Raw genomic sequence first — 14491 nt, forward strand, 5'->3', positions numbered from 1 at the left:
TTCCTTGGCTTCAAAATGCTACACTCTAGTCAGGGAGAGAAGCATGTGGACAAATAACCACAATATTGTGGGATTAGAGGCATATACAAGATCCAGACACTATTTTAACACTCAGCAACATATAGTAGTAATTGTAGTATTTCCTCCAGTGTGATTTTCCTGTGGTCAGAACTAGGTCCTTCCTCTCATTCCCTCCCCTGAGCCTAACACATCACAGGTGCTCAGTCAATATGTGATTATTACTGATACAAGGCTGGCGTAAGAGAATGCGGGCTCTACTCTGCACGGAGATTACGTGTGGGGAAAACTCTCGAAAGGAGATGCTTGAGCTGGATTTTAATGAATGATTAGTTCTTTACCTGGCAGATAAAAGGAGAAAAGGCATTCCATGATGGAGGAGAAACAGGGAAGCAGGAGACAGCAAGATGTATTCCCAGGGTGTGTGGAGCTTGGGTAGAGGCGATATGAGTTTGGAGAACTAAGTTAGACCAACCCTATTGGGCCTTGTGAGCCTTCCCATGGAGTCTGAACTCGATCCTCTAGGCAATGGGAGGCCATTGGAGGCATGCAAGGAACATGAGCAGATCTCTAAATTCAAAATGCAATAATGCAGTTCAGTCAGTGGAGAGGTCCCATATGTGCAATTAATTTCCAGAATATGCTTTCTAATTTAAAAAAATTGTTTAACTCTGCCTTTCGGTCTGCTAGAGTGTTCTCAGAGTCTGTGAGGTTCCCAGGCAGACTACAGACACCTTCTTGCCACTAAAAGAAAATATAATAAAAAGTTCTGTTTTCAAACCGAGCTACTCTCAAGGTTACTTTTCCCTACTAGGGGTAAAATGGTTTCTTATTTGCCTGAAGTAATTCTATCTCAGGATACGTATTACATCTCAGAACTTAGGAGGAGTCAGTGGTTACTTGCAGAATGGCAGTGCTTCCAACACTTGCTTCACTGAGTCTCCTGGTGATGTTTTCTCTCCCACTCTGGAGGGGGTAATTCAGCGAAATGAGTGGTCTGTTCATGATGCTTTTCCGCAAATAATAACATGGCACTCCTGTTGGCCTGGTTTACTCTCTAAAGGCAAAACCCACTCTGATTTGCAAATTGTTCCAATCACATGGGTACCATACCATGCATTTTATGAAGCCTTTAAAGTCCCCACTGCCAAGCCAGTGGTTGGTAGAAGCTCTTTTGAACCATCCAGAACTATATTCATTTCAGAATAATAAGATATTTAAATATTTATTTCTTTCCAATAACTGGGTAGGCCTAGGCTCTTCATTTTAATAAATGCTGTTCAAATAATGTCGAGTCACTGCCTAGAATATATTGGCACTGAATTTTCCTCATGGTAATGACATTCGTGTCAGAGACCCGCGTTATAGACCCAGCTTTGCCACTCATGGGAGGCAAATCACACGAGCACTTCCGAATTCCTTTTGGTAACTGTCAAGTTTTCCTTCCAGCTCAAAATTCTGAGCATGTTTTAAGAGATCCGATTAGTACAAGAACACAGAAATGCAATAGTTGCAGAACTACAAATGGTGGCAGGAGAAACTGATATTTATGACGTAGTGCCAAATGGTCGGAAAATTTTCAGAAGGGTTCGGTTTACAAGAAATTAAAATCTTTGTATAGACATACTCATTTATGCCACAAATACTCACTGAAGACCCATTCTATATCAGACATTGTATTAAAGGCTGAGAATACAATGACAAGAAAGAAAAAAAGAAAAAAGCCCCAGCCTCCAAGAGCTGATTGTAGAGCAGGGAAAGCAGACACTCTTAGACAAAAAAAAAAACAACAATAAGCGGGAATAAGTATTATCATGGGATCCTGGGTATGAAGACAAAACATACAGCTCAGATCTAACCTGGGCTACAAGGCAGGGAAGGCTTCCCTGTGGATATGCGTCTAAACTGAAAGAATATGCATGCCTATGACTTTTATTTGGGAGACCTTATTGAATAGAGCATGCAATAAAAATATTTATTTGTCCCAAGCCTGGACTAAGAGTTTAGGACTAAAAGAGCTCGTGAAGAAGAATCTGAGTGCATTTCATAAATATCCTCCACCCTCAAGTTTTTATCAGTTTTTTGATCATAAACTCACTCCTAAGGGATTATTCTCTTGAATCAGGTTCACAAGGTATGGATAATAGTATTATTTAAGAAATAGTAATTCCTTGTCTTTCGATGCTTACGATCCTTCACAGCTGCTACGAGAGTATATAGTAGATGTGCAGGAGGTTTCAATGATTTGTTGATTAGTGATGGGTTTTGGGTTTTCACAGTGTTTTCTCCTCTCCGATCTTCCCTTATCTCGGCGTTCAGAGGATGGGCATTAGATTGCACTTGCCACCTGACCCTAAAGGTCATGGGAAGTCCCCTCTGTAGTACATGTCATGTTTCCAGGACAGATCTGATGGCAAACGTTCTGTCTGGTGGCCCACACAAATTTATCATACCACGAGTTATGAGAGTTGGTTTGGAAAACATGGCTAACATGTGACAGAAACAGTTGAACAGGGCAACAGGGTTAGCTCCCTGCAAGAGTCCGGAAGACCGTCATAAAGAGACTGCATATTTTGAATTTAAGATCTACCCACTTTTTTTTTTTTTTTTGATCTACCCACTTTGAAGTTGCTTTGCCATTCAAGTTGTTTACTAAGTATTTGTTGCATGTCACATATTATATATATAGACAAACGCACACATATATACTAAAAAAGGGCTAAAAACGCAATTTTAGTTTGAAAGTTTTATAGCTTCTAAACTAATTATAGTATTTAACTTATTTTATAGAGAGAAAGATCACAGAAATTGCCTCCCTTTTAGTGTCAGTCCCTTGATTTATTGTTTCCTGGTTTCATATTATTATTCAGCACTTGCTTTATTATTTAACCTCTCTTGCTTCTTTGTCTTTTCTCTCCAATTAGATCAAAGATTCTTTGATGGTAGGCACCGTGTTCTTCCTCCAGAATACCTAATTTTGCAACTATTAGGCCTTCAATGAATATTTACTTAGGGCTATGAGTAGTTCAAAAACCCAGAAACAAATTAGCTACAGAACTACACATATGATGATTAAAAACACTTCAAATGATGATTCTCAAACTTTAATGTGCACACGAGTTGTAAGGGAAACCGGTTAAAATGGAAACTCCTAAATCTCATTCCCAAGGAGTCCTCTTTTAAACCATTTCTTCATCTTCCTTCCATTATTATTACTAGTAGTGCAGTAGTAGTAAACCAAATTAGGAAAGATGAGACATACCAGGGCCTTGGGACTGCACAGGTGGGTCTTAGAGGCAAAGGACTTCACATAAGGTGAGGCAGCTTTATCCCTCTCCACAACCCCCTCTCCCCATATACTCTGCTTTCTTCTTTCCTTCAATAAATCTGTGCTATGTGCTAAGTGTCAAGTATTATTCTAAGACCTGGAGTTAAACTAGTCAATGTACAAATACTTTGCTATCACAGCACTTAGAATCTACCTGGGGGGGGGGGGGGGGAGAAAACAATAGAAAAGTAAACTTTAAGATTCTTTCAGATATTGTTAACTAGTATAAGGAAAATGAAACAGGCTAATATGATAGAGAATGACGAAGAAGGAGTTATTTAGAGAGTGTGGTCCAGAAGCAGATGACAGGTGATGTGAGGACTGAATGACCAGAAGGAACTAACCATGTACAAAATCTTCAGCGAGATCCTTCCAGGGAGACGGAACAGCAAGTGCAAAGGCCCTGAGGCACAATGACTTTCCAAGGATCAGCAAGGAGGCCAGAATGCCCAGAAGTGGAGAGGAAGCCAGCTCAGACTCATTTTCCAGATGTGGTCTGGATTTTGGGCATGAGGGTATCTTGGCATTTACTCCTCGGGAAGCTGGAGAAATCCTCCCGGCTCTCAGAATTAAGAGAGGTTATTAGTATAATAAATGCTATACGAACATCTCTCCTGTTAGAAGCAACCACATTATTGCAACTCCTCACCCATGAAAAATAGTTCATTTTATAATTCCTTTTGGTTGACGATGTGTGATAACAGGGTCTCATCACCATTGGCAGATTACATTTCGTAGCACTTGAGCGCTGAAAATTAGCTCACTTTGAATTTGAGATCCAAATTATCTATCGTTGATTGGATGCCTCAAATATTGTAAAACAGGGTTTAATAAATGGTGCGAAGTTATATCTGAGAGCTTATATGCTTTTTAAAAGGAAGAATACTTATGCTACACTTCCAAAGTAAGTTTTATGGCGTGTGCCCCTTTCTCCGGTTTTGAATGGTTTTTCAGCTCTTGCATTGACTTGTCCTATCAGTCCAGCTGGACACCTGCGAATTAATAGCATCACATGCTGTTACCTCCAAGCAGTTCCATTTGGTCTGAATAACTGAGCGCGTAAGGAAGGAAAGAACCAAGGACAAGCGTGTTATTAGTATGTGTAAAATCCATTCCTGGGAGCTACTACTGAAGCAAGGAGATAGCGGCTCGGCTTCAGATCCCATTGATCACTGCTCTTTCATAAGCCATCTCAGAAAAGGGCAGCCCAGGTGACAAGTGGGCCTTCTGTGATAAGGGCTCCTGTCCACTGCAAATGGGAATCGGCTCGTAGTTGCATTTCACAGGGTCCACCAGATGGCAAATGACTTTATCTACCCAGACCAGATCCAGGCTGGAAACAGACTACACTCCATGCCCCCTTCCGCTCTGCTGGGAGAATTGGAGCTTTTCTCCGAAGGGTGCTAGATTTAGTGTGTGTGCCCGTGTGTGTGTGTGTGTGTGTGTGTGTGTGTGTGCGCGCGCGTGTGGGTGTGCACACACACATGCTTTAGTTTAGCTATCCATGATGCTGTAGTTCCAAATACAGAAGGTTTCCAGAGCCATGAAAATTGGCTTCTGTGCTTGTGTCTCCTGATCTGGCTAGAAATCAGTGGCTTCCAAAACTGGGGGCCAGAACAGAAAGGGCAGGATACAGACACAGCAGCTGCAGCGGGAGACATGAGCAAGATTGAAATGAGTTGGTGAAACGTTTGTGGGAAAAGGGCTGGGGAAAAGGGTTGGAAATGAAGAGAAAGAATCCATCTAACAGAAAAGGAAATGTCTTCATTATCACAAGAAACTCCAAGTGGCCTTCACTTAGTCACACTGGAATTACAATTTCAGCTCACATCGTTTGTGAACGAGGAAGTAGAGAATATGACCACGGAAAGTGATATTTTAAGCTTCAACACACATTGCTCATCACTGGCTTGACTTGCAGCATGTCTTTCAACAAAAGCACATAGTGATTTAATCTCAACAGTAATTTAGTCTGCAGCCGTATGAGACAAGACTATCATTGCAGACAGGCTGTAATTTGAGAAATTCAGGTGCTGGGGATTAGGACCACCTGTTGAATTTAATCTTAGAGTTATAATGTTAATACCATCATGTAACTGAACATAAACACTACGTATTTATCAGACTCTGGGACTTCCAGCCATGGAGATGTGAACAGTTTCCTGAATGGTATCGGAACTCTCTCCAGATTCTGTAAATCAACGGCAAATAAAAAGTCTGTTGGAATTCTGCTCCAATACGCAGTAGCATATGGCTTGGTGGTCATCACATTCAGCACATCCTATAATTTTTCTGAGGCCTGATAGGAGAGTGAAAAATAAAGCAGTATCATCTAGCAACATAATCAGAACAGAAAGTCTTTGATTTCTTGCCCTCCCCTGCTAATCCAGAAAAAAAATCCTAGCAATATTCTAACAAATTGCCACCTCTGCCTAAGCAACACTATAAGAAGATTCCAAGTAAACCTAAGTAAATAGCAACTTTTGAAGGGTACATGAATCCTACAGGCACCTCCCTCTAAGCCATCAGAAATGAAAACTTCACCCAATTTCCAGCCCGTTAAATAGTAGCAGGGAAGTGATGGCATTTTGAGTGGAAGTTCACATGTAATTCAGTGGGACAATCGGGATAATGTCTAGAGAGAAGGCATAGATTCTGAGATTTGCATTTGTTCTTTTGCTTGGGATGGGTAAACTGTTGAATCATTTGAGTATGGAATCTGATGACACATCGGTTTTCTAAGAAAGAATTCCGCTGGTATTAATAAGATGCAAAAACCTTCCTGGTCACATTTATAAATCCCTGCTAAGAATTCCAAGGGCTTTCACACATATTTATCATCCATATTAACACTTCACAGTTTATAAAACCCTTTACTATAGATTATCTTGATTCTCATACAGAGTTTTGACATTCCTTTCAAAAAAGGCTGTTTTTCATTTTAATGAAATAACGCTCTGATACATTGACAATGGAATCCAATATATTTGTGTGAATAAACACTGTTCTGAAAACAAACATGAGGGCATCGTATTGTGCCTTATGCTGTCAATATTCTTAGCTGCTGTCTGTCCAGCAGGAGAACACAGTTAGGAAAATATTAGAATACCTTCCCAAAGGCAGATCAAAACTTTCAGCAAATTTCCCTTTTGACGCTCCATTAATCAAGCCTCACAAGTGCTATAAAGCCATTTCCACTAAACAACAGCCATGAAAATCCAGCAAGTCCAATATATTCATCATATACCAGTTACACATAAACATCACAGTCGGAAGCAGATGGTCTAAACTTTTCTGGAACTCCAGCCCATATAGGTTGCTCGCACAGAGAGATACAAAGAAGGTCATCGATCGACATCTTAAGGAGAAAAGTGAAGCTTTTACTGTAAAGCTGATGATCCTCTCTACTTTTGATTTTAACCAGCTGCCTCCCCACTCCCTGAATCACTTCCTAATGAAACCCCTTCCTCTTTTCTGCTTTCCCCAAGTTGTCCCCAGGGCAAAGTCTACCTTTTCAGAGACAGAATTTCCTTAAACCTTCCAGGGCAGTGATCCTTCTCATTTCTGCCCTGTTTTATACCTAGCATTTCTTGTACATTATACCTATTGGTCTATCTCTCCTTCCACCCACCCACATTTCATGGTATGGTTTTCTTCCACAAGCATTCAAGGACCCCGAACAGCTGCGGCCTGCCTTAAATTCTTTTTTTTTTTACTTTCCCCAGATCCTTTTTGCCATATGCATGACACACACGAGTGGAAATCTTTTGATCGCCACTTCAAAAAAAAGTTGGGACTTTTCCATGCAAGGGAAGGCCCATCTTTTCCCGCAGAAGGACCACCTGCTTAAATGTTACTTTGGTCCACAAGCATGACATCCGGTCATATAAAAAGGCAAGACAGCTAGGTAGTTTCAAGAAATCCCCTAGCCTTCATAGAGCAGATACAGAGTGGAAGTGGGTTTTAATAAAAGCATATTAGCAGCTTCAAATAATGGGAAATATGTATATATATATATTTTAATGGGGAATATATTTAAACTGTATTACAATCATTATTATTATTATTATTATTTTTTCCAGAATCAGGAGACTTGATAAGAATTCTCCCGGAGGCTTTGCACCCTGAAACCTGAGATTTGCTATTTGGGGGGGGGGAGGGAGGAGGGAAGAGGCTTGCTTTTTTTTTTTTTTTTTTTTAAATTCATCTTATTAATTATTAGCCAAGCCATGCAACGGCTTCCCGGAAGGCAGAGGAAGACAGGCCCTGAGCCGGGAGTTGCGAGGCAGTGCAAGCCCTGGGGGGGCGCCTGCAGGGCCCCGCTCCCCGAGGCTGGGGGCGCCCGGGGCCATCCGAGGCCGGGAGGGGAGCGGAAGCTTCCAGCAGCTCCAGCCCTCGGCGGGGCCCGGCTGCGCCCTCCCCGCGCCCTCCCCGCCCGCGCGCGCCTCGGCGGCCCAGCCCCGCGCTGCCAGGAGCCTGCCCCCGCCCCCCGCCGCCCTGCGCCCGCCGCCGCTGCAACTGTGGGCACCGGCGGGCCCTGCTTGCAGGTGCCAGTTAGCAAGTGGGGGCGCTGGGTGCATGCATCTCACCCCGGGGCCCCGGGAAACTTTATGCCTCCGCCTCCCACGGGAATTCCCAGCCAGCAGGCCCCACCGCCCGCCCCCGGAGGGTGCGCACCCGCGCGGTCCAGCCTCCGCAGGGGGCACCTACTCACGGCGCCTCCCAGCCCCGGGAAAGGGGCAGGCTCGGGTGCGCGGGATGCCCGGGCGGGGTGGCGTGCGCGCCGGCGAGCGAGCTGTCACCTTGCGGTCCCTCACGCCGAGGTATCCGTCCAGCGGCCGCGGCGCGGCGGGGGCGGGGGCGGGGGCCGGGGCCCGGGCCCGGGCGGGGGGGCTGCTCGCGGCCGCCGGGGGCGCGCTGCCGGCTGCGTCCTGCTGCTGCTGCTGCTGCTGCTGCTGCCGCCGCTGCGGGGGCCGCTCCCTCTGGCCGCCGAGGCTGCTGTACACGAGCAACAAGCTGGTGCACATGGTGGTGAGCGCCAAGCACACGGCCAGACCGTGGCGCTGCGGGCGGGAGAGCGCAGGAGAGCCGCTGAGGGCCGCGGCCGGGGGTCCCGCGCGGCGCCAGGGGTGCCCGAGCGCCCACCCCGCGGCCGAGCGCAGGCTCCGGAGGGCGCCCCCGGGCTGGGCTGCTGGAACCCCGGCCCCCGCGCCCTGCCCTTGCAGCGCTCCGTGCAAGTTTGCGACCCAAGAAAACCCAGAAAGTCTGCCCAGGTGCCCCCCCACGCCCGCCCCCTGCGTCCCCGCCCCTCTTAGTTGTTGCCAGGCTGTTGCTCGCCTTGGGGGTGCCTCCCCGCTCCCGCTGCACCCCCCGCTCCCGCAGGCTCCCGCAGGCTCCCCAGACCTCCCCGACATCCAGGAGCACCCGCAGCCCGAGTTCCGAGCCAGGCGGCGCCCGAGGACCCCGCAGGGGAGGGGTGGGGGGGACACGGAGCAGGTGGAAAGTTGTCCCTTTGCAACCAGGCGCGCCGGCTGCGCGGGGCGAGCGCCCCCGGGGCTCTCCGGTGCGCCCCCCCCCGCCTCCCCGGGGTGCCCGCGTCTGCCCGCAGGAGTTGCAACAAATGCCTCTCACCATCAGGGTCCTCATGGTGGGCGCCTCCCGCGTGGGGGATCCTCAGGCGCGCGCGTGCAGAGCCACTTTTTCCTGGAGGGCGTCCATGGCGCGGGGCGCGGGCGCGGGCGCGGGGCGCGGGGCGCGGGGGGACCCGAGCAGGCGGCGCTCGCGGAGACCAGAGGCCGAATTAAAACTGAACCGGACCCTCGTAGTGTCTCCGCGATCCACACAACTGCCGCCTGCCGCCGCCTGCTGGGTCCTAGAGACCTCTGCAGCTCCCCCACCCCGCCCCCCTCCTCGCCCCCAAATAAGCATCTTCTCAGCCTGGTGGAATTTCTGGGAGCGTGAACCGTGCCTCGGTACCCACCTATCGGTCTTATTCATCGTCTGTGAAGTCATCAAGTGCAAAGGAAGGAGAGCCCTGGGGAGCTTTGCAAACTCCATCCTCTTTTTGTAATTCTGATAAAAACAGCGAGTCCACCTGCCCCCCACCCCCCCCACCCCCGGGTCGTCGGTGACCCTCCCCAGTCGTCGGTTTTGCATTTGTATTCACAGCCCCGGGGAGATGATGTTTCCAAAACATTATGGTTTCGGTTGTCCAAGAGTGTAGGCTTTCTGAAATCCTCCTCTATTTTTATTTTTATGTTTTTTATTTATTTATCTTTTTTTTTACTTTTTTTTAGATCCGCTTACTCGCGTGCAACCCTGATAATCCAAATTTCCGTCCACGCGGTTTCATTCATTGACTTGTTTCGAACACCACGGTTTCTGTTTCTGCCGGGACTCTGAGGTTCCTGGCATTCTTCTAAACGATTTTCAAGTGTTAGAAACATTCAGCACGTCATGGCCACATGATTCACCGGACCTGTAGATTCTTCGGAATTGCAAGACAAGATTTCTGGCTGCTGGAGAGAAAACTGCTTATTCGTGAGGACTCCTGGGGACCTCGGTGGTCTCCTCCCAGTGGTCTGCACTGCACCGACAGCACAGAACTTCACATTTGGAACATTGATCGCAATTTCTGAAAAATCATTGTTTCGTGTTGGGAAGTCCACATCACTAGATTGTTGTAAGGACACCCCCCCCCCCACTGCGTTGAATCACAAATGGCCTTTGTTAAATGTCTAATTTAGTTAGAAACATATTTCTTGTGAAACTGCCCTGCGAGGATAGTTGTCTTCAAGTATTCCTTAACACCTCACCTGTAGCAGCGAAATGTTAAAGATTACATTAACATGGAAATGACGAGCAGGCCAACTGAACCATAGGCACAATAAGAGCTTTCTCAAGGCCAAAAAAGGCATTACAATCATTTTTTAATCTTCAGTAATCCATTGCTCCACTGATGATACAACAGGAAACTATTTTTAACTTATGAGGCATCCTTCCATACTTAGTATTTAAAAAGTTAAAATTACTGGTACAACAGTGACTGTCAGTGCAATGTGGTTGGGGGAAGGCAAGACACACATAGGATTTAGCCTTTTAAGGAAAGACCAAAAAAAAAAAAAATTCAAAACAGGGTCCAACATTGCCAGCCTTGAAGCTATTTATTCAATTTGTTCTTTAGGCATGAATAGTACCAGTTGTTAGGGCAGGAAAAGCAGCAGCCAGAAGAGAATCTTATCGGGTCTTGGCAATTCTTTATAGTATGGTTGCACTTGACACTCAAATTAGGGAAACAAAGGACCAACTTGATGAATCATCGCAAACAGATTATCTGTGTTTCTCCAGGGCTCCTTCTGAGATGCTACTAGACGGAGCTCCTGCATTTTTCAGGACCATTCCCCTTCCATCTAGCAAGTTGCCCAGTGACGGATAAAACACTTCTAATATATTTTGCTATGCCAAACAGAGCCATCATATTTATGATTTAAGCTCATGGCAGCACGTTGGACATCTGTTACACGGTATGTCTGACCACATTCATTAGGCTTAGGCTTTTTTTTTTTTTTCCCTCATGGGATGGCAGTTAGTTAGTTGCTAAATCTACTTATGGGATGGCCGGAGTAAATTTAAAAATGTAATTCTGGACTTGATTTAAATAATTTCAAGGTCTCTAGCTTTCAAGTACTTGATTAGATGGATGTGATGGTTTTAGGCCGTCTGGCCTGAGAGCCAAAAGGACAAGGTGGGGGCGGGGGAAGGGCAGATGAAACAAATGATAGAAGTTAAAATCCTTGGGCTGTTCAGTTCAGTGAGCATTTCATTATCACCTGCTATCTGGTGGTTCTATATTAGGGAATGCAGAGATGAATAAGACACGGATCCTCTCCCCTTGGATACATACACACAACCTAGGGTGTGTATGTTTGTGTGTGTGTGTGCACAGAAAGTATGCTAGACACGTCTGTAAGCAGGCAATAAAAGACCGTACTGAGCTTCAACATATATTTATCAAGTGCCTACCCACGTTAAGCACCTACTATGTTCCAGATGTTGGGGATACCTGGATAAATAAATGCTATGAACCTTTATGTTATAAAGAACTAACCAGGACACAATTAAAATACTTGATTCGTTTTCAGCTTCTGAGTGCTTGCTTATTTAAGATCTAAGGGGTTTGATATTCTAAAGGTACCCGCCTGTGTTTGTGTAACTTCACGCACACTTTTAAGCTAATACTTTGAATATCCGGAAAGGGAAGAAAAGAGGCAGCTCTTGCAGACACTTGCTTGACCTGGAGACAAGAAAACAAGCCAATAAAGCTATTTTAGTTCATCTAACGTGTCCAGTTCAATACAAAGTGAATCGGGGAATCACAATTTGTTTCTCAAAATCCAGGTAGCTGAGATAGATTTCTCACCACTTAAAATTTTGCCACATTTCTGCCTCCGGTGCCATCACATCCAATCAAATAGATTCCTACTTTTGAAAAAAAGAAAGGAAAGGAAGAGAAAAGAAATTGAGTGTTCCACAATGTAGGTTATGTAATAAACTGAAGGCGAGAACTTATGAAACAAGGCATGTCATGGGGCCAGGAGGAGGAGGCGAAATCTGAAGCTCAGAGGGAACACCAGCCTGTGCACTTGGCCACAAAGGCACCACGAAGCTACTGAAGGAGGCAGAAGGACAAACTGTTGGGAACCTCTGAGCCCTGCCCTTGGTTCCTAAGTGACCTCTCCATACAGAAACAAGTGAACAAGTGTTTCGAACATTTCAAAGATGGATGAAAAGCCGAAAACAACATCGTGTAAACTGCATTTGAGATACAACTGCTTTACACCTTATGGTCTTAAAGAAAGAAAAGCTTTGCTAAATGCTACAAAAGCAGAAAGCCTAAGAATGGTAGAAAGTCCTAGAACAAATGTCATACTTGTCCATTTGTTTTTTTCCCCCATAGTTTACTTCTTTTCACTTCACAGGCTGTGCCTAGTGGGCTAGTGGGTTGAGAACTAGTCCTTGGAGTCAAGTGTCCAGGATCCAGATTCTGACTTTACCACTACCAGCTCTGGGACCTTGGTTGGGTTAGTCACTTGGTTTCTTCATCCGTAAAATGGCTATCATAAGAGTACGTACCTCAAAGATGTGTTAAATGAGATACTACAAGTGTCAAGAGGAGTACTAACAGACTGTTCCCCATCGTTACTAATATTTTATGATTATGATTAATAAACTGGGTTCGAAGGCGAAAGACCGGGCTTTGACCTATGTGACCAAGAGCTGCGTGACCTCGAATGAGGGACTTTAAAAACGGTACGAGACTGTGAGACGCATAGAACAGAGCGTACCCCACACATGGGTAGAAGGCTTGTTAAGGTGCTGTGCATGTGACTGCTTTGTAAACTGTGAAACTCTGCCTAAGTTAATAGGTATCCATCCATTCATCCATCAAATATCAACTGAGGATCCACTATGTGTCAGGTACCCTTCTAGGCCCTGGGGTTGTGACCAAAACATGCAAGGGCTCTGCCCCATAAGGCTTTTAGTCAAGCTAGGGTAATAAACCAGTAAGATAGAATGTCAGGCACTAGGGAAAAAGCGGTTAGAGCCTGGGTGGGAGTGTATGTGCTGTTTTAGTTAGGATGCTCGCGTTTGAGCAGAGATTGGAATAAAGTCAGGAAGGATCCATGAGGCTATCTGGAGGGTAGAAGGAACAGCATGTACAAAGGCCATGAGGTAAGAGCTTGATGGGTATATTGAAGAGACCACAAGGAGGTTGGTGTGGCTGGAGAAGGGAAGCAAGAAGAGAGAGGGGTAGGGGAAGAGGGCAGAGAGACCGTCCAGGGGCAGATCGTCTCTGGCCTCAGAGGCCATGAAATGGACAGAGTGAAGGAAACCCACTGGAGGGTTTATTTTTTATTTTATTTTTTTTAAAGATTTATTTATTTATGATAGCCATAGAGAGAGAGAGAGAGAGGCAGAGACACAGGAGGAGGGAGAAGCAGGCTCCGTGCCCAGAGCCTGACGTGGGACTCGATCCCGGGACTCCAGGATCGTGCCCTGGGCCAAAGGCAGGTGCCAAACCGCTGAGCCACCCAGGGATCCCCTCACTGGAGGGTTTAAAGCAGAGGAACGCCATGGATCCTTAATGCGTTGGAAAGGTCACCTGGCTACTGTCCTGAGAATAGTTCTGGGGGAGCGAGAGTGGAAGTAGTGTGATCCCTTAGGAAGCTATTGTAGTAGTCTAGGTAGAAGGACGTTGTCGTCGTGCTTTTAGGAATAACTGGTTTCAGGATTTGCTTACTAGTGGGTGTGAAATACGAGTAAAGGAAAGGAAGCAGGCCAGGGAAGGCAGCTGGGAGAATGGAGCTGCTCTTTCCAAGATGGGGAGCACTGTAGGAAAAGCAGTTTGGGGTGGCCAAGAACGGAGAATTTGGATTTAGATGTACTCCTATACATGGGAGTTCAGGCATGATGCTGGGCTCAGGGGCATGAGCTCAGCATCACAGTTCATCAAAGGATGAGGTCACCTAGGAATGAACCAGGACACAAAAGAATAAAGGTCACGAGCCTGAGCCCTGGGAGCTCCAAATTTCAGATGCCAACAACAGGAGGCATCATTACAATAATAATACTGAAAAACAATAAAGGACAATAAAGGACAATCTGACCTCAGTTTGGTGTAGGTGGCTGATTATTTTCATTTTGAGTGGATTTTCCATTTCAAGACGGTCAGTCATTTATGTACTCAAAGCACTTTTGGAATTCTGTGATCAAGCATATTTATTTATGTGTTTACTGTTCATCCCTTCTTCTACATCATAAATTCTCTAGAATTGGAACTATGTCATATTCCTTTTTATATACTATAAGCCTGGTACATAACTGAGTGTAATAATATTAATCACTAACATTTATTTAACCCTCACCATGTGCAAGCACTAAGTGTAAGAGTTTCACATATACTTTCTCCTTTAGTCCCCACAACAACCCGGTGAGGTAGGTACTCTCCTCATTTCACAGACGAGTGAACTGAGGCGCTGCGAGTCATTTGTCCAGTCGCCCAGATCCTGAGTGGTAGCCCTGAACTAAGTAAATATTTTTTAATTTTTTAATTTTTTAATTTTTATTATTTTTTTTAAGATTTTA

General features: G+C 45.6%; 1 protein-coding gene across 1 annotated transcript; it reads right to left on the bottom strand.

The window, feature by feature from the left end:
• Nucleotides 1-6596: 6596 nt before the first annotated feature.
• LOC121487168 (alpha-N-acetylgalactosaminide alpha-2,6-sialyltransferase 5-like) lies at nucleotides 6597-9096 on the bottom strand. Its single transcript, XM_041748583.1, has 3 exons — nucleotides 8978-9096; nucleotides 8221-8409; nucleotides 6597-6704 (listed from the first exon to the last, which is right to left on the bottom strand). Exons 1-3 carry the CDS (start codon nucleotides 8990-8992, stop codon nucleotides 6597-6599), a joined length of 312 nt encoding a protein of 103 aa, XP_041604517.1. The 5' UTR covers nucleotides 8993-9096.
• Nucleotides 9097-14491: the final 5395 nt, after the last annotated feature.

This window comes from Vulpes lagopus, chromosome 3 (genome assembly GCF_018345385.1).
Source record: "Vulpes lagopus strain Blue_001 chromosome 3, ASM1834538v1, whole genome shotgun sequence".
NCBI lineage: Eukaryota > Metazoa > Chordata > Mammalia > Carnivora > Canidae > Vulpes > Vulpes lagopus.